The sequence below is a fragment of the Vombatus ursinus genome, unplaced genomic scaffold, assembly GCF_900497805.2.
Source record: "Vombatus ursinus unplaced genomic scaffold, bare-nosed wombat genome assembly UNPS02005197.1, whole genome shotgun sequence".
Classification (NCBI taxonomy): Eukaryota; Metazoa; Chordata; class Mammalia; order Diprotodontia; family Vombatidae; genus Vombatus; species Vombatus ursinus.
The window spans coordinates 141,538-167,567 of record NW_020944975.1 but is presented as its reverse complement, the minus strand read 5'-3'; the positions used below and the strand labels follow the sequence as shown (position 1 = coordinate 167,567).

Sequence of the window (26,030 nt, the reverse complement as noted above, 5' to 3'; positions counted from 1 at the left end):
CTCCGGCCGGAAGCTGCTCTCTCTTTTCTTGGGCTCCTGGCGTGAAGCGGAGCCGGCTGGTCTCTCTCCGTGCAATCTGGATCCATCCTTCCTCCTGGAGCGATCCACCGAGATCTCGTCATCATGACTGAACAGATGACCCTTCGGGGTACTCTTAAAGGCCACAATGGCTGGGTGACCCAGATCGCCACGACTCCCCAGTTCCCAGACATGATCCTGTCAGCCTCTCGAGGTACCGCGCCCCGGATCACGCCTGCCAGGGCCGGGTGGAAGGTGATGGTGGGGTAGGGGGTTGCAGGAGGAACGTCCGCTTTTGCTGAAGGAGTGGAAGGCAGCGCTCCTGAGCTGCAGGAGGACGGGCTGCAGGGCCAGGGAGGCGGAGGAGCGGTTGGGCCGGGCGGGAAGGAGGCTCCAGCCTGGCTACTTGGGGGAAGTTGGGCAGAGCTCATTTTGTCTGTGGGGGGAGACACGGGCTGGGTGAAACCATTCTCCGGTGGGGACCCGGACTGACCTTGTGCATCAGAGAGAAGAGGGGTCGCGGAGCAGAGTGGTAACTGTCCTGGGGAAGAAAGAAAAGAGTTCACGTGGTTGGAGGGGTGAGTCTTACTGAAGACAGACCTTCAGGACGCCTTAGTGATCGCCCTCTTGCAGGGGCAGCTAGGTGGCGCAATGGATGGACCTGACCTCTGAACCTTACTTAGCTGGGTTGACCCTGGGCAAGTCACTTAACCCCTATTGCCTCCGGAAAAAAAAAAAAAGTTGGTGGCGTCCTCTTGGACCGTGTTGGAGACGTCAAGGGAGTGGTATTCACATTCGTACTGAAAGAAAGGAGGCAGAAGTGGCCCCTTGTTCGGGGATATCCGAGCTCAATGTTCTGTTCTGCGCATCTACTTTTTTTTTCCTTTTAAATCCAATGGCCAGCGCCCCATCTTAGGATCTCTGAACCCGCCTTTGGTGCCCATCTCTCACCACACACTGCTTTCCAAGGACAGTGACCTCTGACAAGGACAAGGACCTCTGAATGGAACCTGTGAGTCCTGATTATTGGATTCCCCTTGTTCCTTGAGATCTTGAGTTTTTGAATATTACTCTTAATTAATCCCCACACACCCCAGATAGCCTGAGCCTCAGGTTCACATTGAATTGGGGCTAGGAAGGAAGGGATAGACACGTATACAGTGCCTGCTATGTGCCGGGCACTGTCCTAAGCTTGTTTGATCCTCACTAAAAGGCTGTTATTCCCATTTTATAGTTGAGATAACTGAGGCAAAAGGGTTAAGTGACTTGCCTGGAGTCATACAGCTACTAAGTGTGGGAGACACGATTTGAACTCAGGTCTTCCAGGCTCCCAGTGATTGCTGGATACTTCGTGCTTGCTGGAAGTGCTATGGAAAGAGTGTTGGCTTTGAGTGTAAGGACTTGGGTTCAAATTCTGCCTCTGCCCTTTACTGTGTGATGTTGGGCCAAGAATGTTTTGCCTCTCCCAGCCTGTTACCTTTATCTTGTAGGTACTAGATAATCCTTGAAGTGTCTTCCAGCTGTATCACTAAGAGCACCTAGTGCTTCATAATGCTACCTGAGGTCCTATTAATTGGGGCTCCAAAATAGGTCACCCACAGGAAGTTTTTTCCCAGTTTCTAATGCCATTACCTAATTTTTTGTGTATTTAATACTGTTATCATTTATCTGTATGCCTGATATTCATCCTATAACTTGACTGAAGAATCAGGAAATTAGGATTGTTTTCATCTTTGTATATTCAGGACCTAGAACATAGTGGGCACACTTGTTAAGTGTTTTTGGAATTTTACTAGGAGGAACAGTTCAAGAGCCCCGTGTAAGATAAAGATTTGTAGAGGAGAAACAGCAAGTAATTTTAGGCATGAGGAAGATCTTGTGGGGGGGGAGGCATGGGAGAAGAGGAGGTCGTCTACCGCCAGAGAGAAGCAATGATGATTTTCTAACATGCCATCTGATTGCCTGTGCTGAATACAGAGGCTGTTTCTGAGCTTCATTCTTAGTCCTTTGACTGGGTCTTTTCATTCCTGGTGAACTAGCGTTTCATTCAGCTGGTTTTTATTAAGCATCTCCTATGTGCCAGGCACTTTTCTGAGTTTTGGGGATACAAGAAAGGCTAGTTCTAAAAGGAAGGGGTTAGATAGTTCTGCCTGCCCTGGCTGGCATTTATATAGTGATTTACATTTTGTGAAGTGCTGTCACGAGGGAGAAAGTTGGGCCACACAAGTGACTTGCTAGTAAGTAGAATCAAAATTTCAAACCTAAGTTTCTGACATCAGGTCCAGTGCTGCACTGCAGCTGTTTCTGTATCTTAAATGTTGGCGAGACATTTACTTTTGAAATGTCGTGATGTATTGAAAAGAGTGCTGGTTTAGGAGTGAGAAGACCTGTCTGGTGTTAGTTATCCTGTAACCTTGGTTAAATTGCTTTAACTTTGGGGTTAAGACTGAAGGAAAATCCATTTTTCTCATGCCTAAAATGAGAATGTTGTTGCCTTGTAACAGGATTGTTGGGGGTGCATGTGACCAAGACCACGTCTCCTCTCTGAGCTTCCCTAATTTCTTTCAGTTAATGAATATCCGAGAAGCTCTTTTTGTCTTTAAAGCACTGCTAGGCCTTGGTGAAGAGTTGATTTTGAGTCAGGCTTTTATGGATGGATGAAAAATGTAGGTAAAGCTAGAGAAGGAGAAATTACAAGGAATGTTTGGGAAATAATATAGTCCAGGTTTCTGGGACATAGAGTAAGGAATATGAGAATGAAATGGTAGATTTTGAATCCTAGGCAAAGTAGTTTTACCTTTAATTGGTTGGCAGGAGGGAGGTGCAAGAAGACTAGAAATAGTCTGGTGTTGTAATGACAGCTTATAGCTAAGGAGGGATGCAAGAGATTGGGGGTGTGGGTTGGGGAGAAGTAATCTAAGCTTCTAATCTGAGCCATATTTTTCAGAATGTGCCATTAACCTTTTCAACCCAAAGCATTTAAATGGATGTTGCAGAAATTGATTCAGATATCTTCCACTATTGTACTGTGAGGGGAGCTTAGAATCCAGTTGGGGCAGCAAAGTTAGTGATATACATGGAATAATGGAAAAAACAAAGTAATGTATTGAGTTGTGATCTATTAACACATCATTTAGGTGTTTTTTTTCCTGGAGCTCCATGATTTTTTATTTTCAACATTCATTTCTTTATAAAATTTTGAGTTCCAAATCTCTGCCTTTTTATCCCCTCCCCAAGACAGCAAGCAATTTCATATAGGTTATATATGTATGATCATGTTAAGCTTATTTCCACATTAATCATGTTGTGAAAGAAGAATTAGAACAAAAGGGGAAAACCTTGAGAAAGAAAACAAAAAAAAAATGAAAATAGTATGCTTTGATCTGCATTCAGACTCCATAGCTCTTTTTCTAGATAGCAATAACATTTTCCTTCATGAGTCTTTTATCATTTGGGTGTTAGAGAAAGGGCAAGTTGGGGTGGGTAAACAGTTTGAACAAAGACAGTAAAGGGAGAGGGTAAGCACGAAGTTTCTTAGACCAAGCACCATGAAGGCAAGGAGAGTTTGTGTTCTCTCTTAAAGTGCTTTATAGGTATAGATGTTATGAAGCAGAAAGTATCAAACCTATTCAGGGGGATTGAGCTTAGATGAGTAGAAAGTTAAGATTATAGCTTGAGCAGTAGGGTGATTGAAGCATTATTTTAGAATCAAAATCTCTTCCCAACAGGTGAATATTTCTCTTCTCTGAAGTTTTGTGGCACTCCATTACTGTTTATGTCCTCTTTTAGGCTTTTATTTAGCTGTTTTCTGTATAGCTGTCTTGTCCTCTCTGGTAACCCCAGTATCAACACCTAGCATAGTGTTGGGTAGCTCTCAGTTCCTTAACTGAATTTAATCTGGGACAGGTGACAGTTTCTGTCAGTATGAAGAAATTTTCCGACAGAGATCTAGTTTATATTTCTTGTAAAAGTATTATTCTACATTTCTTTATCTAGATTTTGGAGAAATGGGTTTTTCATGTAGGTAATAAAGATCTCTTCCATGCTTCTACACGTCTAATATTTTTTGTAACTGTTAGCTTTGAGAGCTTTGGCGCCATCAGCACTGACTAGACATCCCTAACCCTTTTGTTTCTCTCAGCATGAGAACTAATGTGTGATGGCATTGAGAAGACAAAGATGAATTTAGTTTTACTCATCTTTTCTTTTTATTTGTTCCCTCCTATCCAGATAAGACCATTATCATGTGGAAGCTTACCAGAGATGAAACAAATTATGGAATCCCCCAGCGTGCCCTCCGAGGTCACTCACATTTTGTTAGTGATGTGGTCATTTCCTCTGATGGCCAGTTTGCACTCTCAGGCTCCTGGGATGGCACGCTAAGACTCTGGGATCTCACAACGTAAGTACCTATTTAAATGGCTACCTCTTTGGGTAGGTATTAAACCTAGGTCCTTGGCAAAAGATAGGATAGAAGAGGGGAGGAAGTGGACTTAGAAGGGCCCTAGAATTATATAAATACTTACTAGCTATATGACCCCGAACAAGTCTCTTAACCATGTTTACCTCAGTTCCTCATCTGTAAAATGGGTTAGAGAAGGAAAAACCCCCAAATGGGGTCAACAAAGAATTGGACACAACTGAAAGGACTGAATAGTTACATAAAATTGGTGTGTGCTTCAGGTGTCCAAGTGGGATAATAGTTTGAACAAGGAAGAATAATCCTAGGGGATGTTGAAGGTAATTAGAGAAGTTTTTGTGGGCTGGATCAAGCCAATGAACAAATGGCAGCTGGGAGAATTGTTCTGAGGTCAGAAGAAAAGAATTCATGATGTCCCAGTGATGAGAGTATGACATTGTCAGCTGACTCCCCTGGGGACTGAAGACAAGTCCTGCAATTCTGATGGGACCTTTGAAACTATAGGCATAGATATTTTTCAATAAGACTTCCCAGTATTCTCTCCAGACCCCCAACGTTGCCTTTATTGCAAAGAAAATTAGGTGAAACAAAGTGACATCAGATGTATACTATATACAAGATTTTGTACCTATATCTTTCCCCTATTCTCTTCATCCCCCAAATCCAGGGAAGGAAGGTGTTTCTTTATCTTGTCTGCTAGGACCAGTATTAGTCATTGGACCTAGATTTTCACCAAGAAGTTCTAGCTAGCTTAAAGAAGAGGTCATTTTTCCTGGTGGGTTATAAAGACATAGGAGGCTATGAAAAACCCAGTGTAGAAGAGGGATGTGGAAGACTGTTTTGGGAAAAGGGGAATTCATATATTTGAGAGGAATCCTGTCTTCCCATGTAGTGGCACTACCACCAGGCGCTTTGTTGGTCACACCAAGGATGTGCTGAGTGTGGCCTTCTCTTCAGACAACCGCCAGATTGTCTCTGGTTCCCGGGATAAGACTATCAAGCTGTGGAACACCCTGGGTGTCTGTAAATACACTGTGCAGGTAAAAAAAAATCAGTATAGGATTCATAGCTGTATAATATACACAATTCATGTCAAAGACCTGGGGTTTTATTATACTATAAGCTCAGTTGTGAGTCCATTAGAATGGCTAACCCTATTTGCCCCAGTCCCCATCCTGTTTTCCTGCCCCCAAACAAGTATGGTGTCTGGATTAGTTGTTAATCTAATATTTATTGAGATTTTGTTAATGCAGAATATTGCCCTGGGTATGCAGCTGACAGCCCGTGCTTTAGAAAGCCCTTCATTTAATAGCAGTGGTGGTACTTGTACACAAATAAATGTAGATGTAAGGTTATTCCCCACTTTGGTGCATGCATGGATATGGCAGGAAGTATTTTCTCATCCAGTTAATCATTTTGAACCACCTAGGGTGGGAAGAAATTAAGTCAACAGAACCATAGCCTTAGAGCAGTGGACAGGGACAGGAATAATTGTGCCTCACTTTTCCCCTTTGAATATCCCACAGGATGAGAGCCACTCAGAATGGGTGTCTTGTGTCCGTTTTTCACCCAATAGCAGCAACCCCATCATTGTCTCCTGTGGCTGGGACAAGCTGGTCAAGGTGAGAATGATCAAGATTGTTCTAGGCGTCAGCCCACTAGTATGTTCTTAACCTGTTCCTGAATTTGGCGGTTTTTCTGATCAATTAAAATTATATCACTTTGACCAGTGCAGTCTTCCCTTCCTGAAGACATGGCTAAAGACACACTTTGTTGGTTCTTTTTTTTTTTATATCACTATCAGTTTGTATTTGCCCTTTTTTCCTGAATTACTTTGTTCTTTACAGTATAATATTAAGTTATGTTTATCTAAGTTTGTTCAGTTGTACAGTTATTGACCCACCAATTTTGTTTCATCATACGGCTGCCAGAAAGTATTGCTGTGAATATTTTGGTTGATAAGGGAAGCCTTGCTTTGCTTTCCTGGAGATATGTGCCCAGTTGTATCACTGAGTTGAAAGGTTACAAATAATTTAGATACTTTTCTCTTGCAACTGCAGAACTTTTGGTCCAAAATGGTGGGACCAGTTCTCAGTTCTACACAATGCATTAGTTGGCTATTTTCTGAACATTCTCCTAATACTTTCTATTGCTTCTCATTTTGTCAGATTAGTAGACCTGAGGTAAAACTTTTATTTTGTTTTAATTTGGTTGTATTAATAATGAAGTATTTTTTTTTATGGTGGGTAAAAATTTACAATTTTTTTTTAAGCTTCATATCTTTTGACCACTTGAGGAATAGCTTTCTCTGGGTCTGAGGTATGTGTCAATATACTAATCTGTAACTCAAAATTAGGAAATTATCCCTAATTTGAGTGGTTCTTAGTTATTTATATATTGAGCATCTGGCCAAGCTATGAAATTGAAAGACCTGGTTAACATTTTAATCTCTGTGCTTTATGGCCTAAATTAGCAAGTAATTTATCTGGTTGTTGGTTTTTGATATCTATAAAAGGGGAGACAATCCTTGTACCACTTACTACTGCTGCTAATTGTATGACTGATAAATTTTAAAGAGTACAAGTTAGTATCAGACTGGTCGTATTCTGTTTGCTGGTTAAAAACAAATCCATTCTAAAGTCAGGTTTCTATTGGATTTTCATCGCTGGTCTCAGGAAAACTGAAAAATTGCAAGTTTATTGTGGATTCTATATGAAGAGCAGATCCCTCCCTCTGAAATTTCTCCCTCTTCTCTCACTCATATTTCTAGGTCTGGAACTTGGCCAACTGCAAACTGAAGACAAACCACATTGGCCACACAGGCTACCTAAACACAGTTACAGTTTCTCCTGATGGCTCTCTGTGTGCCTCTGGAGGCAAGGTATGAGAGGTGGGAAGACCTTCATCCAAAAAGCTACCCAAGGGTTAAATATAAGAAAACTTTAGTAAGTGGTAACTGAGTTTTAAGGGTCCTAGCCTGAAGGGGATTCAGTTTTTCTTGATCATGGGAACCAGTGCAGTAGAGTGTGGGCTTCTGGGTTTGTAGTTAGAACTAGAATTTCAGTTAGCACTACCTGTGTGATTTTTTTGATACATCATTTAACCTCTTGGGGTACTGTTAGAAAAGCAAATTGTGTCCTGGCTCCTTCGACCTCAGTAGGAACAGGGAAAATGACAGGAATTGAAGAGTTATGGGCAATTTCAGAACAGGAAGAAGGGGAGCTGAAATGATATGGGCTGGTTTGCAGGAAATTAACTGTATGGGAATATTTCTGCATTCTGTTTGTAGGATGGTCAAGCCATGTTGTGGGACCTCAATGAGGGCAAGCACCTCTACACTCTGGATGGTGGTGACATAATCAATGCTCTCTGCTTCAGCCCCAATCGCTACTGGCTCTGTGCTGCTACTGGGCCCAGCATCAAGATCTGGGTGAGTGATCGGTTTCAAATTGCCTAGAGTTCAGAGAAATATTTGTGGAAGGGGCCTAGGGGCCGTGGTAGAGCTGTGATGAAACCCAACATGCCATCTGACTGACCCTGCTGAAATCCAGAGGCTGTTTCTGAGTAATCTCCTGGCTCCTCAAGATCTGAAGTTAGAGTAGGAGAGGGTCTGGGATATTCCCTGAATTGGTAGGCAGTGATCTTACATATCTATGTAATCTCTCGTAAGGGAACAATGCTGAAATGTCTTATTGGATAGTTTAGTAGTTTCTGGAGTCTGATGCCCCCACACCTCTCTTGGTATGGTCCTCAGTATTCAGAAAGTTACTACATCCCTGTGTGCCAAGGGAGAGAAATGTTTCTACTCCTGCCTCCAATGCTTAGTCACAGCTTCTGTAAATTGAGGGTAATACCTATTTGACAAGCTTGTGAGAGTCAAATGAAATAAAAATCAAGAGGAGAATATACACATACGTATACATATACACTTTGTAAAAACCTAATGCATGGTGTAATTCTAGTTATTATTGTTAATTTCAGGACCTAGAGGGCAAGATCATTGTGGATGAGCTTAAGCAAGAAGTGATCAGCACCAGCAGCAAGGCTGAGCCTCCCCAGTGTACTTCCTTAGCCTGGTCTGCTGATGGCCAGGTAAGTGTTCGTCTTGCCCTCCCTGACAGAGTTGATTGCCTCAAGGGACCCTTGGACCCTTCTTATATGCACTGGGAAGGAATTGTTGAAAGTGGTCTCTGTCTCTTTCCCTGGGCTTGGGTTATTAATTGCTTGGAATTGTAATTTATTGGAGAAGCAGTGTGAACAGTGGAAAGAGGACTTAGTTTTCGATATTGCCTCTTCCACTTCTTTCTTAATAATATTTGGGCAAGTTATTTTACATCTCATTTCACTTTTCTGGGAAGTGAAAAGAGATAGAATGGTATCCTGTGATTTGATAGGGTTTCTATCTTCAATTAAGCCTCCGTGTGGCTCATTTATTCAATAGCCATTTCTTAATTGATTACAGTGTGCCAGTTCCTGACTTCAGGGCGATTATATTCCAGTTCAGGAGATAAATATGCATGTAGACAAATATAAAATTTATACAAATTTCCAAGGGATGGCACTAGCAACTATGGTTAGGGTAGGGTTCCTATTCTGTAAAGGGGGAGGGAAGACTGCATTTTGGAGCTTATGTGTGTGTGACATTATATTTGTCTTCTTCCTGCAGACCCTATTTGCTGGATACACAGACAACTTGGTACGGGTGTGGCAGGTTACCATTGGCACTCGGTAAAGGGGTCAACCATAACTCAGATTTTGAAATAAAGATCTTAATTTCTGCCTTTTGAAAAAATGAAGTTGTATTTTTTTGGATTGGTTGATTTGGTTTCTCAACTGATCCTCTGAAGACACTTCTGATACTTCCCCCTATCTCCCTGACAAGAGAAGAGGTTTTTTTAGTCTAAAAGCTGCCAGGTGACTTTTGAGGACAAATTCTTAAGATCAAAAAAAATTGGGCTTACCTAGGAACACAGACTTTGGGGGCAGAATCATTGGCTAATTATAGTCACGAGAATAGAAAAGAGCAGTAAAGACTTATTTTTGGAGTATTCTGGAAGTGGTCTTCTCGATGGAAGAGCCCTCATCCAACCTGGCGTTAAACCTAGACTTTATTTTTATTCTGAACCTAACATAAAGTGGCTGTTTCTACCAGGCATTAAGAACAGGAAAGGGATTGATTGTAAACAAAACTGTAGGCATTTAATTTCTTGTTAAAACTGTATTGTTTGACTTGCTATTAGAGAAGCGGCTTTCTCGGTCATAATCAGATTTTTCAGCGATAATGGAAGCAAAGATTTTCCCTCCCAATCAAATTTTCTAATTTATCTTGTCTAGCTTGTCATGATAGATTTTGTTTCATCCATTATTTTGAGTATTCTGTATGTTTAGTTTTATTTAGTTTGTGTTCTTAGTTAATTTTTGGACTCTAAGCTCCTCTTGTATACTAAGCTATAAAATCTGAAAAATCTAATTTTTCTGGGTATCTATTTTATCATGTAGAGGAAATAAATAACCTTTTCTACACTGAAGCTACTCAGGGATAGTGTAAAGATGAAAGTGTATTAAGATGATAGCTTTGGAAGATAAATGTATAGTGTTTAAGTTAGTAATAAGCTACTTGTGCACCCAACTGTGGTTTCAGAGTAAAATTGAAGTTTTTATTGGATTGTTATTTCCTCTCTGGTAATCTCATTAAGTAATCACAGGGAGTTGTGGTTGATTACTTGGATGCTCTATAAAGACCTCCCACTAGTGATATATCTGGAACCCAACCCTAAGCTGACAACTCAACATAGGCTGTTCCAGCCCCTTCTGGTAGCTCTTGGGGTATAGTTAGGGACTGTTTGACAAGGGGGGGCTGAGGCTGGGGAGTCTTCCATCCAAAAAGCATGGTTCATGAGTCAAGTGCACTTTTGGTAGACGGTAACTGGGGCTCAAGGGCCTCTTCCCTTGTGAGGATTTAAATGTGTTTTAACATGGGAGGTAATACGGTATAGTGGTAAAATATCAGTGGAGTTGGTGTCAAGATCAGAGTTTGGATTGTGACTCTGCCCATTACTGTGACCTTGCTAGGGAATCCCTGGGGTACAGTCATCAATCAAGGTTGTTATTTTTTGCCAGTTAATAGCACCAGGTAATTAATACACCCTCCAGTCCCCAGATGGGTGATAATTCCTGGGCTCTTTTCCTGACGCTCATTGGGAAAGGATTAATATGATATTTAGTCATCTACCTCTGCTGAAAATAAAAAAAAAGTTAGGAACACCTAGGTAGCAAAGGAAATAAAAGCAGTATTACAGACAAATGTACATAGGACTTAGCAGCACAGTGTAGTAGAGGTCTGGATTTGAATTAGTGCTTTGTTTGACTTCGTCATTTAAATGTTTCTGTGCCTGTTTGCTCATCTATAAGATGACTAATCAATGGGTTCAGACAGGTGGCCAGCCCAGATTAAAATGCAACTAGGAAATGTTTAATAAAATAAAAACGCAATAGAACATGTTAATGTGTGGTTTTCTAACTCATTCCAGGAACACAGGGGTGCTTACTTAGTGGCCAGCATTTCTACTTGAGCTTGACATCATTGGACTTAGATGACTTCTTTCCATCTCTCAATAATGCTCTTAAAAGTATTGTGAATTTTATCTATGGTTTATTTCTTTTAGTTATTGGGTGTTAGTCCTAATCCAGTTCCCTTGGTGTTAAAGTGGAGTGGGAGGCATTTCTTAGATGTCTGGAATGGGCTAAGTGGAGGAAAATCTTAGGTATGAGGGAAGATGAAATGTTTAAATGGTTAAGATGGCTGGGTAGGAAGTTGCAGCCAAAGGACAGGCACCAAAAAGAATGGAAAGCCTGTAGGGGAAGGGGTGAGAAAGATGCCCACTCTATATAGGTAGAGAAGATAAAGGGTATATGAGGCAGGTAGGGAGAATGAGATCTTAATCTGTAAAATATGGGGATCTAAGGTGAAAATAAGCAGAAGTGATTAAGAGAAAACTCAAGGTGATCAAGGTGGAGCCTGATACGGGAGAAAAGGGAAATCTGAAGAACAAAATCAAGAGGATCTTTGTAGGGTAGGGCCACCTCCCTAGAACTTGGGACCCATGTGTGACAGCTCGGTTTCCTCCAGTTACTTCCATGTGCCCCTATTTCATGCAGAATGGCACTTCACTCATTGGAAGGGGCTTAAACAAGGTGGAAGGAGGGAATGGGATGGAGGGTAGAAGGGAAAGTTAAGAAATTAAGCCAATTAGGCAGCATCTTCACCCAGAAGCTACCAAAATAACTACTCACTGAAACTGATTAAACAGTAAACTTTCATTGTCCATTTCAACACACCATTACACTCCCACCTCTCAATTTCCCCCCAAACCAACCTCAGCCAAAGAGCAGTAGAGAGAAAGGCAGGAGGCTAAGAAATAGGGAGTAGGGGGTGGGTTACCTCCAACTTGGAATATGCCCCCAAAGTGGAAGTAGAGGGTTCTAGAAAAATATAGACTATGCCCAAGACTCAATAATGCTCTTAAAAGTATTGTGAATTGTATCTACAGTTTATTACTTTTAGTTATTGGGTGTTAGTCCTAATCCAGTTCCCTTGGTGTTAAAGTGGAGTGGGAGGCATTTCTCAGATGTCTAGAATGGGATAAGATCAAACAGATCCCTACCTCCCCTAGTGGGCCTCTACAAGTAGGGGATGCTGCAAGCTGCAAACTAGAGAGGGGAAAGGGGAATCTGAGCCTGAGAACATGAGTCACATTTTTGGTGACAAACTCCCCTTCGGGAAATGGAGATGGAAGGCAAGTGAGCAGCAGAACAGGATAAAAAGAAGTGGAGGAGAAGGCAGAGACAGCTAAGGTGAAAAAGAAAACCACAAAGGTGACAACCATTATGCTTCTGACCTGAGAGACAAAGAACCTAAGAGGAACCTAACCTCCCCATATATCCCCCTCTCTGCTATAGACAGCTGATAGAAAGGTATAGATATGTGTGGAGGAGAAAGGTCTCAATCCATTAAAAAAAAAATGTTCCTCTCCCTAAATAAAATTCTTTTGGGTAGATAAGTAATAGAGGTGGAATTGGAGATGGGTAGGGTAGACAACAGAGGGGGAGGAAAGCAGATTGTTCAACAATTTTATCCCTTTCAGGGACCCATACCCAAATATAGATAAGGATGAGAGGACAGAGGAGGTAGGAGAATGAAAACCAGAGGTGGGAAACTAGGAGAAAAAGAGTAGTGTTGTAGAAGAGAACCAACCTTCCCAGCTTGATAAGGGAAGTTTGGGGGAGGGGGAACAAGCACTGCAATGCTTTAGGGGCAGAGTTTGATTCGGGTGCCCTTGGAAATCACCCGGAAGAAAGGGAAGACCCGCTCACCCAGAAAGGCAGCTGAGAAGGTATGTACATGTCCCAGAGTCTCAGCATTGTAGAAGCCCAGCCGTCCTGCCTCATAGTCCAGGTATACCCCTAATCGGTGTGGCTTGTCACCAGGGCTCAAAGGTGTCTGCTCAGTTGAGCTCTGTGCCTGGTAGCGCTTCCCATTGGTGCCCACACACCACACCTCCCTTTGAAACATTGGCTGCTGGGGCAAATAGGGCCTTCTGCGGCGATGGTGGTGGCGAGATGGGGTGGCATCCCCACTGCCACCCCCAGAACTCCCTGCTGGTCCCCCCTTCTCCTTGTGACGAGTTGACTCACGAGCAGCCCCTACAGCCCAGCCACGCCTCCCCCCTACCTCCACCTCCCAATAGTGGCGACCAGAACGGAAGCCCTGGGCACCTAGCACACAGCATTCGGCTGAAAATCGTTTGGGGTGGTCAGGGAGTTCCTGGCGCCGTTCTGCCAGACGGACTCCGCGTCGGTCTGGTGATAGGGCTAAGGCTGGATGAGCAGTGTCAGGATCCAGAGTCAGGTCCACTGGAATGAGAAGGAAAGGAGAGGTTTCGAAGTTCACTTGGTTCAGTCCCATACCTAGGTGTCTTGACTCAAGATTCTTGCTCCCCTTCAATGAACCAGTAATCCTGCCCCCAAGTTCTATCCCCTAACTTCTAACCATTTTTCTAGGACCCTTAGGTCCTAGCCTACATTCAAGTCCAAAGATCACCCATGTATCTTCCCTTCTATTCTATCAATACACACACACTTTCTCCAAACTCTGGTTCTAAATTGTACAGGGATGATGGAGGAGGAAAGGTGATTTGTGAATTCTCTGTACCTCGGGCAGCCTGACAGAACATCCGACTCATCTTCCTCACGATGGCATCTGTCAAGAAGTCATGACTGTGGGGATGGCTGGGATCTGGGGACCAGATCTCTGGAGGCTGCAGCTGTACCTCCTCACACCTGGGAGAGGATTAGAAGTTGGTTCACATAGGATGCTAAAGTTCCAGAAGAGAGAGGGAAAGATAGGGGAGGAGAATTGGGGGCTGGGAGATAGACATTTGGGTCCTGAGAAAGGAAGACAAGGATTCAGGGGCTGGGGACAAGATGTGTGGGTCCAGGGAGGGAGATAAGGGAAGATCCAGATATCTGGTCAGGGTTAACAGGGTATGTAGGAGAATCAGGGCCAAGGAAACCAGACGCCTTGGTCCTAGTTAAAAATCTGTATTCTGTGGAATTCAGGGTTTTGAGGGATAGAAACTCACCTGTTAAAAGTCTCCTTGATGTCCTGAGAATAATAGAGACAAAAAGTCGGGGTAAGGAAGGGGAAAGAAAGATAAAGTCAGCCCTTCACAGTTGGTTTCCTTATCCCCTAGATCTCCAGCCCAGAACAGAAGGGCTAGGTTTGGGGACATTTGAGAAAATGAAGGAGTTTTAATTCATCTCCTCCAACCCCTATACCTCCAGTTACTCAACCCATGTTATGCCATTCACTGAGGGTCTTTTTCATCTTTAAAGGACCCTAAAAAAAGCAATGTCACATCCTCTTGGACACTTGGTCCAGGGTCTTACTGTTTAGAAATTCTTCTCCAGTCTGACTTAATATCCCACCTACTGCAATTTAATTCTATTCCTTTTCATTCTGCCAATAACCCTTCAAACCCTCATGTCCACTATTCGGTTTCCATAATGACTCTGGCTCTATTCTCTTCAGGTTGAAGCATCCCAGTCTTTTCCTACTTTGGAAAGATAACCATCCCTTTAAGATCCACAATAATGTAGGCAAGTGGTAACAGGTATAGTCCAAAAGATATGACTTCAATGTATCATTTCTATTTGCTTTAGAATGTGTTTTATAATTTCTGCCCTAACAACAGCGGATTTATCTTCCTAATTATATTATGGAATGCAAATTCATTTTAATAGTCCAAGTCTAAGTATATAATGACTGTTTTGGGAGAATGTAGCCCAGAAATATGCTGGGGGACCGGAGAAAAGCTGTCTCAGGACAAAAAATTTGTCAGAGGTAACTGAGTATTCAGTATCTCTCTTATCTTTCTTTCTTCCCCTTCCACCTTCTCTGATAATCCATGACTCCCAACACCAGTATCATCATTCCATTTGTCTGCTCTCAAGTCAAGGAGAATTTCTAAAAGCAACACAACCTTTAAGATTTGGCCCCAATTAAGCTTTATGCTGTCCTTATGTCTGTAACTCTTTTAGTCATCTCTGACTCTTTAATATACTTCTAATATACCCAATGTAGTTACTTCAGGTAACTTTAAACTTCCAACTGTCCACCCTCACTTAGTGGACAACTTTGCCCCTTAAATTACAGAGTTTATCTGATAAGGGTTCCCCTCTGTACTACTGAATTTAGATCAATAGATTACAGAATGTAAGGGATAAATGAGATCCTGAAAATTATCTAGTCCAATCCTGAAATGAGAATAAAGGATACAGTCCATATATCTATCAAGTTGCACTTTCTTCCCTTCTCAAAGGAACCTCTGTTTTCTGTAAATATAATCTACCTAAATGCTACACTCCATTTCCCCTCAACACCACCTACTCCTTTCCTTTACTCTCTCCTTTTCCATATTCTCCTTTCCTTTATGCCTTTTAAGAAGGTGCCTTTTAATTGACCCAACAATTCTTCTTTCGCATCCAATCTTTCCCTTCTCTGCCCAACTCCTCAAACATGGGTCGGCATCTGTTAGCACCACACTTGACATTTAACTTGGTACTCTAGTTTCGGTCGCTACAAATTTATTGAAACTACTCTGAAGCCACAACTAGTGAAGTTCAGATGACATTATTCCTTGACTTTTAATGTTGATGACATTTCTTGAAACTGTTTATTTCCTTGGCTTTTGTGATACTGCAGTCTTCTTTTTTTTGATACTCCTTAATCTCGTTTAATAATTCTTCTTCCTTCTGCCTCCTAAATGTGAGGAAACGTCAAAACTGTTCATAGCCCTTTACTATTTCGGTATATTTATTTCTGTCAACAAGTACTATCATTCTTCGGGGATCCTAGATTCTACTCAATTCAATAATTATTAAGCAGTTACTATGTATAAAGGCACAAAGATGAAAAAAAAAGCATAATCTGGGCTCTCAAAGAGCTTACTATGAGGGTGGGGGAGGGGGAGGGAGGGAGAGGAAAGATAAAATACTTATACAATATGCATAATATAAGGTAGAATATATAGGAGAGATCCAGACAAAATACGTAAGAAAAACGCGAGGAGAACTTATTTTAACCGAGGAGGAAGAGGAGAAGTACAAGGGAGGAGACGTGGGGCATGGATGAGGCAGCAACTGAATGGGACCTCTAGGGAAGAGAACGATTTCAGCAGGCAGAGGGAGTACATTCCAGGCTTGGGAGATGGCCTATGCAAATACATGGAGGGGAAAAGAGGGCAGAATGAGACTGGAGGACAGCTACTAGACCAGCTTCTCTGGATTGTAGATTATGTGAAGGGGAGAAAATGTGAAAAGAGGCTGGAAAAAGAGATTGTGGTTAGACTGTGAAGCGCTACATTTGTAAATTAAGGTGTCTGCAATTTATCCTACAAGCAACAAAAAGCCTCCAAATGTCCTGAGAAGAGGAGTGCCATGGTCAGACCTGAGTATTAGGAAGCTGTGCAAAGGGTTTACTGGAGGAGGGAGGGACTAGAGGCAAGGCCACTAGACAGAAATACTATTACAATAAACATTCCAAGCCCAGAGGGGCTAAAATGTGAGCAGTGTGGTGGAGAGAAGGGGATGGCAGGAGAAGTACTTTGGAGGGAGAACTGACAGGATTTGGTGACAATTCCAAGGTTTTTAGTCTGGATGATTAGAGGAGCAGTGGGGCCATAAAAAGGAAATCAGAGAAAAAGAAGTCAGAAAATTGTGCCGAGGATGGGAAGAGGGGATTGATTTCAAGTTCAGTTTTAAACTCAATGTTGAGTTTAAGGGATCAATAGCTAGGATTGCCTAGGAGGCTGCTGGAAATGAAGGCCTGCTGAATAGAGAAAAATCAGGAAAAAAAAATCAGAAAAATCTGAATATGTGGCTTTGGGAGTCACAAATAGAAAAGATAACTTAAGTCACAAGCAAGAGTGGAACTGACAAGGGGAAGAGAAAAGAGCTCAGCTGAGAGCCTGTGGGACATCCATATGGGGAAGGGGGCAGAAAGAAAATGAAGAGACCAGGAAGGAGTAGTAAGACAGGAGAAAAATCAGAAGATGAAAGATGAGGGAGGAAGAATGAAGATGAGGGGGACACAGGAATTCCACTACTAGGCACAAGCACCAAATTCAGAGCAGCACTTTTTGTAGTATAAGAAAACTGGAAATCAAGTTGATGGTATATGAATATAAGGGAATTTTATTGGCACTGTAAGGAGGAAGAAATTGAAAGAAATTCAGTGAGAACTTGTGTAAAGAGATGCAGAATATACCTAATGACAACAATAATGTAAACAAAGAGAAAACTGGAAGGATATAATTATAATGACTGATCTTAGTTCTGGAAAACAAATAATGAAACTTAAGTAGGCATCATGTTACAGTGGAAAGAATAGTGAATTTGGAGCTAAGGGACCACGGTTCAAATCCCAGATCTGCTACCAGCTCTGCGACTACAAACAAGTCACTGAGCCTCTCTCAGCTCCCTCATCTGTGAACATCAAGGTTGGATTAGATGCCATCTAAGGTCCCTGGCCTTCGAATCTATGATACTATGACTTTACCTTTTTCAGGAGAGGTAGGGAAGAATGGGTGTGGAATGCTACATGTATTGTCAGATTTGGCCCCTATGTCAGCTGTTTTAGGACTGTTTTTCTTTGTTGTAGGGATCAATCAATAAGGTGGAGGTGTATACTGGGAAATAACTGTGATGTAAAAACTAAAGATATCTATCACAAACTTATTTTAAGAAGAAGGAAGAGCAGTGTCAAATCATTGAAATTATACTGGATCCTTCCCTCTCCTGCAATCCCTAGAGCCAATTTGTAGAAAGCCTCCCATACACCCTTTTTAAAAAATACCTCTCAGACTCCTGAGTATAACACTCCATTATACTTCATTCTCACTGTTCCTGCCCCAATCCAGGCCCTGAGGTCTAGGATGACTATAAATGCCTTGTAGCTGGTCTCTGCAGTCTCTCCCCAATTCAGTTCACTCTATATAGCAAAACACTAGACTAAGTTTCCTAAAATACTATTTTTATCATATCACTCTCCTATGAGTACCAAGGAGTGTGAAGGAACAAGGAACTAAGTCAAGAGGCCTTGGTTCTAGTTCAAGCTGCCACTAACTATGGGCAAACTGTTTAATCCCCCAGAGTATCCAGTGATTCATCTGTTTAAAAAAAAGGGGGAAAGGGAGATTTGAATTAGATAATCTTCAAATCCATTATAGCCTCAAAATTTTGCTTCCATACAGCTTTCAAGGTCTTTCCTAATCAGGTTCTACTATCCAATCATATTTAAAAACTACTTCGACAAGCCATTTTTAGCATCAATCAGGTTGGGTTATTCAGTTACCCCTAATAAACTCATTCCTGCCTCCAGTCTATTGCTCTTATTGTCATCTATGCCTGAAATGTCCTCTTCCTTCATCTCTACTTATCTAAATCCTAGCTATTCTTCACACATAGCTCCAGTTCCACCTTATCCATGAAGACTTTACAGACAAAAGGATCTGAAAGCTGCAGATAAACATATCCCATAATACAGAGTGTATTTATATAGCACTTTCTAGCTTATAAAACACTTTCCTAAGAGGAATTCTGTGAAGTGACAAGTATAGCTATTATATACACATTTTATAGGATTGCATAGAGTTCAGAGATGAGCTAACCCATGGTCATATAGCTAGTTAGTCCCAGAGCCAGGACTCAAACAGAGGTCTTATGACTCAAATCCAGTGTTCCTACTTTTAATTAATATCATACTGCTGGGGGCAGGTAGGTGGCCCTGGAGTCAGGAGGACCTGAGTTCAAATCTGGCCCCAGACACATAACACTCACTAGCTGTGTGACTCTGGGCAAGTTACTTAACCCCAAGTGCCTCACCAGAAAACAAACAAACAAAATACCATACTGCCTCTTTTTGCAGACCAGACCTGTGATTTCACTGCAGACCAATGATGTCAAACTCAAACAGAAATGGATCCCTATGGGCCACGCATTGACTTAGAAAACCACAAGTACACATTACATATGTTGTATGGAATTTTTATTTTGTTAAACATTTCCTAATTCATTTTAATCTGATTCAGGCCATGGCCTGGGTTGCAAGTTTGACATCTTAGATGTAGACAACTACTGTTGAGGAAACTCCTGTACTAATGCAGATCAGCAATGGTTCTGGCAACCTGCATTCTCAGAGAGCTGCCTATAGAACTGAAAAGATAAGTGACTGACCCAGCATCCCATAGTCTGGCAGAGGTTGGCCCTGAACAAAGGTCAGTGAAAGAAAAACAGACTAAGTTGTTGAGGGTCAGACATGAGAATCTTTTTCATTCAGGGGTCTAAGATGGAGCTTTAATGGCTCCTTGGCGGGCAAGTGAAGTGTAACTGACATGGTACAGCACCTTGAAAAGCCTAATAGTCAAGAAGTAATTAATAAACACTTATTAGGCAACTAAGACCCAGAAGGAAGTGGCAGCAAAAACTCAAATGGGGGAATCAATAAGCCAATACCAGTGCTTCTTGGAGAAATAAATGAAAGGCACTGAGGAATAGAGGCCCACCCACCCCCTTTCCTCCCATGGTTTCAAATATTACTTCCTTCTAATGACTTCTCAAACTCGGGTCCAGGCCCCATTTGCTCTCAGGGACCAGGCCTGCCTGATGTTCTTCTGCTACCTCAAACAACCTGTCTTAAACAGAGCTTAATTTTCCTCCAGACCTGCCACTCAACTGACCTATGCCTGTCAGCTGTGCCACCATGGAGGGGTCAGAGGGGCCCTCTTGGAATTTTTCAGTAATTTTTCACTCCTCATTCTTCCTCTTCATCCAGGTGCCCTTCTAGTCAGTTTTGCTTCTGGAGTCACTGTCCTATACATAGCTTCCTCTCCACTCCACTATCTCTGGTCCAGGCTTTCATTATTTCTCATTTATGCTATTAAAACAGCCTCTAAACTAGTCTCTCCCCTCTCCAATGCATTTCATGCAGTAAAGCCAGATCAATCTCTCTACTTTAGGCCCTGAATGTGTGACCCGCTCTGCTCACAAATGTTCTGCAGCTTCCTGATGCAATGAATTCAGTTAAGATTCCTTCACTCAATGTTCAAGGCCCTTTACTATCTGGTTCTAATTTACCAGTTTTATCTCACACTTGATTTAATCAAAATGGACTACAGCTATTACCCAAACATGCCCTGCATTTTTTCACTTCTACACCTGTGGAATACCTCCTACATGCCAACCATTCAGAATCCTACCTATCCTTCAAGGTCAGCCTTACAAAAGTCACTTCTTCCCTAAAACCTTTCCTAATTCTGCTTTACCAGTAATGACTGTCTTTCTTTGAACTCTAATCACACCTTTTTTCTTTATATACCTTTCATGAATTCTTACCCTCTACTTTGTATCTTATATACTTGGGAACGTGTCTTCTTCCCTCCACTACACTACCATTTCCACTGTTTCCACATCTGTGGATGGGATTATGTCTCATTCATCTTTTTATCCCCAACAGAACCTAGAGCACAGTGCCTTGCAAACAATAAGGATTCAATATATATCTGTGGAGTGAAATTAAATTTTTCTTTGCACTTGAGTAGTTCCCATCTGCCAAACTGTAGTTACATAGACATGCTAGGAAACAGGCCTTAGACCTACCTACTCAAGTGAAAAAGTTTGATTCCTATGGATTCCAGTATGACCTAAAAGAAACTCTTCTTATGGAACAACTCCTTCTGTTCTCTTCTACTCTATTGCTTTTTAACAAGATTTTTCTGAACAGACATATCCATCAAGAAGATAGGAGTATATAGATTACCAGTCCCAGTTCTTGTGCCAGACATATTTCACAATTTTGAATTTGTAAATTCTAATGTTCAAATGTGTCTTTTTTGAATGCTTTTTAGCACAAACCAGTCATTTCTACGTGATCTAATTAAATGGAATAGGGTTTAAGAATAAGAGTTTATGCTATATAAGTTTTAGTTACAGACAATGGGGATGTTTAGCCTGGAAAACAGGACTAAGAGGAGATGTAATAGTTGTCTTTGAGTGTTTGAAGGGCTGTTGGGTCAAAAAAGGGGTTAGACTTGTTGTTTTTGTCCCTAGAGAGAAGAACTAGGATGTATAAGAGGAAGTTGCAAAGAGGGATATTTGGGCTTGATGTGAGGAAAAACTTCTTAGCAATTTGAGCTGTCCAAGAGTGGAATGGACTACCACAGTGAGTAGTGAGTGTCCTCTCACTGGAGGCCTTCAGGCAAAGGCTAAATGTCAGATACATCGTAGAGGAGATTTTTGATCAAGGACTGGACACCAAAGATGGACACTAGAAGTTCCTTCCAACTATGAAATTCTGTGATTCTGTGGATTCACATAGATTAGGTACAGGTCCAGTAAAGCAACCTTCAAGGTCATTCTAATAACTAACTATAGAATGTGAACCATCCAGGGCTAAACTGCTTCCTGCTCTGAATTCCTATAGAATTTAATATGCAACCACATTAACACACATTTATAAATGTCTCCTCTAACTTAAGACTGAAAGCTACCTGTGGGCAAGAACCATGACTGTTATTCTCTGCATTTTGCTGCCAGTGAGTGACGAATAAATACATGTTAAGGATTATATTTAATAGGTTCTTGATAAACGTTGATTGAGGAAAGAACAGCAGGGTGGGAAGAGTTGGGATTGAAGAGAACAAGGGCCTGGGTAGCTAGACACGGAATGGAATTTGAAGTTGTTCTCACCTTAAGCAGTCGAAGTCCCCCCTGTTGGCTTTTCTCTTGTGCCTCGGCCAGCAGTCGACTTAGCTGTGCAGCTTGCTCCCCGAGGCGTCCTGCTGCGGCTCCTGCTCGCCCTAACTGGGCTTCATGCTGTTCCCGTAAACGCCGTTCTAGCCCAGCTTGTTCATCAGCCAGAAACCGTGCCAATCTTCCAAATTCTGTTGCTACTGCTGCCAGCTCTGTCTTCATCTGACTCTAGGAGGGATAAAAACGGATGAGGGGGTCACTTGGTCATCAATATACCAAGAGTTCACTTTTACTATTCTCCCCTATTCCTGGCCCTCACCATTGGACAACAAATCCAAGGTTTCTTGTTCTAGGTAACATGTGAAAGAATACTCACTAAGGAGTCCAGAAGCTCTGGATTCTCATCCCAGTTTTGTTACTGCCATATCTGTGACCATGGGCAAGTCACTTAATTTCTTTGAACCTCAATTTCCTCATTGGTAAAACAGGTGGGCTGGACCAGATGATCTCCAAGGCCCCTTCCACCCCTTAGGTCTTATTTTTTATTTTCTCTTCTCTAATCACTCTTTCCCAGTTTCCTCACAAAGACTCTCCTAGTATCACATTTCCTACACTGAATTCCCATTCTCCTTCAAAGATCTCAGCATCTGACCCTTGGTCTCCACTTCACTCCACCTCCCATTATAGCTCCTTTTCCATTCCCCTCATCACACCAGCGTCTGGCTTCTTCATCCTCTGTGTCTCCCCATCCTCTCCAGACACAGGACTCTTGCCTTGGACTGTGCCCACGCTCCCAATCACATCCACCTGCCTTGAGCTCCATGACCCTCCTCTCTTCCTTGGCCTTCAGTTTCTGCACAGCTTCCAGATGCTTCCTCAATGGCTCCACGTGACCCTGCAGCTTGGCCTGTCACATGTGAATGGTAGGAATGGGACAAGCATATTTGTTTTTTCAACTGGTTGTAATGAGTATATCATTAGATAGAATACTCAGCCTCCCTTTATGGGCAATGAAAAAAAAAACATTCTCCACAAATGGGCAAAAAAGGTGTCCTGCACATACATTTACCTCTTACCCCTTTATTCATCAAACCACTGGAACTTTTAGCTTTATACAGAGTTGGAAATCTACAGTCTTTGTCACCACTGGAATCATATGGCTTCTCTGCTCTTTAAGAAAGTCAGCAGCCTACACAAACATACATTTCCTCCCACCATGCCAGAAAGAAAGGGAAAAGACCCTGACACAACTCTTTAAAAGGGTGCCAAGCTCTAGGTTTGCAGTTTTATTTTTAATGAGGATGTTTTATTTTGAGTTATTTAAAGTTAGGAGTAAAAGGCATGGAAGGATAATTTCTGAACAAGAGTTAGTAAGTCAGATCCAGTTTAGCTCTCCAGTTTTCACTTTCAAGATGACTAAATGAGAAATGCTTTGTGAACAAATTTAACAGAGAGCTATTTTTTTCTTTAAAAAGAGTTATGACATGGCCAGGACAAGAACATATGGGTGGTGCCAATGAAAATCTACTGATAGCTCAACCCTTGCCACATTATTTGCATTTATCCTCTATTGATCTTCTATTCTCATGTTTTTCCTCCCCTCTTCTCTCTCCTCTGCCTTAGTATCCCAGTGGTTAATCAATAGTTCTGGTAAATTCTGTAGGTGGTCTTCAAAGTCAAAGAGAATGAAGATTCTATGAAGTAAGAAAGTAAAGCATTTTTCTCAGTAGTGGAATTTCATTTACAACTTTTGAAGTGACTTATAATAACTACAATAAATTACTAATTCATAATTATCAATCTGTTATAACTACTTTTAAAAGTTCCTATTTGTCAAGTCTTTGATGGAATAAAGACTGTCAAGGGCAAGGATCATGTGTTGTCTTTTGCATCCATTTCATTTCTCCCCCAACCAAACTCTGATACAGTATCTAGTACAAGTCTCTACAAATAAAAGAAACTAAAAAAATTGCCAATTGAACTAAAATTCAGGTCTAGGATTCTTCTGGGAGATATGCCTGGAGAGAATAGGCAAGTACTGAATTTATTCTCAGAACCACTATCAATACTAATGACATTAATTTTACATACTATTGTGGAGAGCCCAGTTCAAAGCAATAAGGGAGATGCAAAGGAAAAAAAAGACTTAATCCCCCTCAGGCAGTTTACAGTTCTAGGTTGGGTGCAGGGATCATGAGGTGTGAATTAGATAAACCCAACTTGGTCTCAAGGTACAATTCATTCTATTATACAATGAATTCTTAGTTGCCAAGTCCAACAACTTAGCCAGGCCCAGAAATAAATGAGGTGTCAACCAATCAATCTATAATTAGAATCCAAAGGTGGGATCTCAATCAGAAGCCACCCAGAAAAAAAATAGAGGTAGGCTAATGTTGAAGCAACAAGTCTGTCTCCTGCAAAACTATCCAATTAGTATAAAATGGTCAGCAAGGCTGGAGAATGAAGCAGGTGTGGGTCTGAGGAGCATCCCACCCTCATTAATTATTCTGGATTTTACACCTGACAGCTGAATAGTTATCAGCTAACTCTCAGCCTAAAGTGTTCCCCCAATTTGTTTTTCTCCTAAATTTCTATAATTCTCCATCCCTGTCTCTAGGGTGTCTGTGGATCATTGTCAGGGCCAGGGTTTTCTTTGCTTATCAAAAAAACCCAAAAAAATTAACCTGCAGAAAGCAGCAGTAGTCTGCTCCCTGGTAATCTGACATTGTGCCCAGCATATCGTGAATAGGGCAGCCTATCCCAGTTTTTACCCATGTGAAACACCTATCTCACAGGGTTGTTGGGAGGATAAAATGAGGTAACATCTGTAACTATATAAAGGCTTATTCTCGATATTATGCTTCTATTTCTCCAGGTGGGCCCTTCCTTACCTTTCTCCTCTAGTATGAAGCTGAAGTAATAAGGCTGAATTGGGGATGAGACCTGGCAGGGAAAGGGCAGTGTCACCCTCCTCTACCCACTCTGGGCTGCCTCGCCTCCTTTCTACCACGCCAGGACTGCGCCCCTTTCTCATTCTCACCTTGTACTCCTGCACCACTTCCTCCAGTGGCACCACACTGTGTTGCTTGTGGTTTCTTGACTCTCGGCACACCACACAGATAGCTTCCTCATCCACCTCACAGAACAACTTCAGAGCCTCCTGGTGCTTGGGGCACACACCTTGTTCACTGCCCCGGCTTCCTCTCCGAGGAGCTGGGTGCATTTGCCGAATTACCTGCACCATGTTGGCCAACTGCAGGTTGGGTCTAAAGCTCCTACGGGGGAACGTCTTCCTACACTGGGGGCAGGTAAATCTGCGCCTAGGAGCGGGGGCGGGTGGTGGAGGGGTGGCTGGCTCCAGCTCTTCCTCTTCATCTTCCTCCAACACCTCCTCATCTTCATCTTCTTCCTCCTCCTCGCCCCTCAGCTCCTCTTCCACATCCCCTAGGTAGTAGTCCAGATCTTCCTCTTCATCCTCATCCCACACATAATACATGTTGTCCCAGGTGGGGCCATTGATACTATTGGTCCAAAACTCCTCATCCTCTTCCTCCTCCACCTCCTCTTCTTCCATATCCCCCTCGTACTCATCCTCTCGCATGGGGGTGTCCCACCCACCACTGGCACCCACTGCCTCCACCTCCTCTTCCTCCCCTTCATCTTCCTCCTCCTCCCTCTCCTCCTCCTCATCCTCTCCCCCCCACAGCTGGGTCACACACACCCTGCAGAAGTTGTGCCCACAGCCAATGGACACGGGGTCGGTGAAGTAATCCAGGCAGATGGCACATACTGCCTCCTCTTGGAGGGTCTGGACTGGGTTGGGTGCCATGGCAACGGCAGCCATCTTAGTCTCAAGTCAACCAGGGAGGATGTTGAATGCCAAGGGCTACAAAGGGGAGGCCGGCAAGAGGGAGGGTCTTCCTTGTGGATTCTACAATCGACCTCCCTTTCCGCCCCCTTTCTCTCCCCTACTCCCAACGGGGGCCACAGAGGTGGCCTGGCCCAAACACACTGGCGCACACGCGCGCACACGCATACGCGCGTACACACACACACACACACTTTCCAGCCTCAAGAACAGAGGAGCTCTAATTTACAAGCCTAATAGATAAATAGCCCTTCCCACCCACCCCCACCCCCACCCCCACGCTGCTGAAGGGAGAAATGGCACTATTTCGGGGCCCCCCGAACTGCTTGCCCTGTCTGGGTTCTGAATGCAAATCCTACCTAATTCCCCCTTCCCCCTCCTCATATGGCCCCCTCCCCTTGCCCCTAGCTCCTCCCC

The 26,030-nt window shown here is 42.5% G+C and overlaps 2 protein-coding genes and 2 non-coding genes across 5 annotated transcripts; 3 read left to right on the top strand and 1 right to left on the bottom strand.

The window, feature by feature from the left end:
- Positions 1 to 12: 12 nt before the first annotated feature.
- On the top strand, positions 13 to 9,230 carry RACK1 (receptor for activated C kinase 1). The gene is made up of 8 exons (XM_027843830.1): positions 13 to 232; positions 4,249 to 4,420; positions 5,331 to 5,478; positions 5,965 to 6,060; positions 7,209 to 7,319; positions 7,728 to 7,868; positions 8,420 to 8,530; positions 9,105 to 9,230. Exons 1-8 carry the CDS (start codon positions 124 to 126, stop codon positions 9,168 to 9,170), a joined length of 954 nt encoding a protein of 317 aa, XP_027699631.1. The 5' UTR covers positions 13 to 123; the 3' UTR covers positions 9,171 to 9,230.
- On the top strand, positions 1,944 to 2,012 carry LOC114029722. Its single transcript, XR_003567523.1, has one exon. It is a non-coding gene; the product is annotated as a small nucleolar RNA SNORD95 (small nucleolar RNA).
- Positions 7,938 to 8,006, top strand: LOC114029719. The gene has a single exon (XR_003567522.1). It is a non-coding gene; the product is annotated as a small nucleolar RNA SNORD95 (small nucleolar RNA).
- Positions 9,231 to 10,894: 1,664 nt separating the features above from the next.
- TRIM41 (tripartite motif containing 41) lies at positions 10,895 to 25,858 on the bottom strand. 2 transcript variants are annotated; one of them, XM_027843810.1, is made up of 6 exons: positions 24,786 to 25,858; positions 22,557 to 22,652; positions 21,743 to 21,973; positions 14,080 to 14,102; positions 13,650 to 13,777; positions 10,895 to 13,351 (listed from the first exon to the last, which is right to left on the bottom strand). In XM_027843810.1, the coding sequence occupies exons 1-6, from the start codon at positions 25,587 to 25,589 to the stop codon at positions 12,747 to 12,749; spliced, it is 1,887 nt and encodes a 628-aa protein (XP_027699611.1). In that variant the 5' UTR covers positions 25,590 to 25,858; the 3' UTR covers positions 10,895 to 12,746. The 2 variants fall into 2 exon arrangements, with proteins under 2 accessions (XP_027699611.1, XP_027699617.1); XM_027843816.1 differs by lacking the exons at positions 10,895 to 13,351; positions 14,080 to 14,102 and having other exon boundaries at positions 13,692 to 13,777.
- Between the last annotated feature and the right edge of the window lie 172 nt (positions 25,859 to 26,030).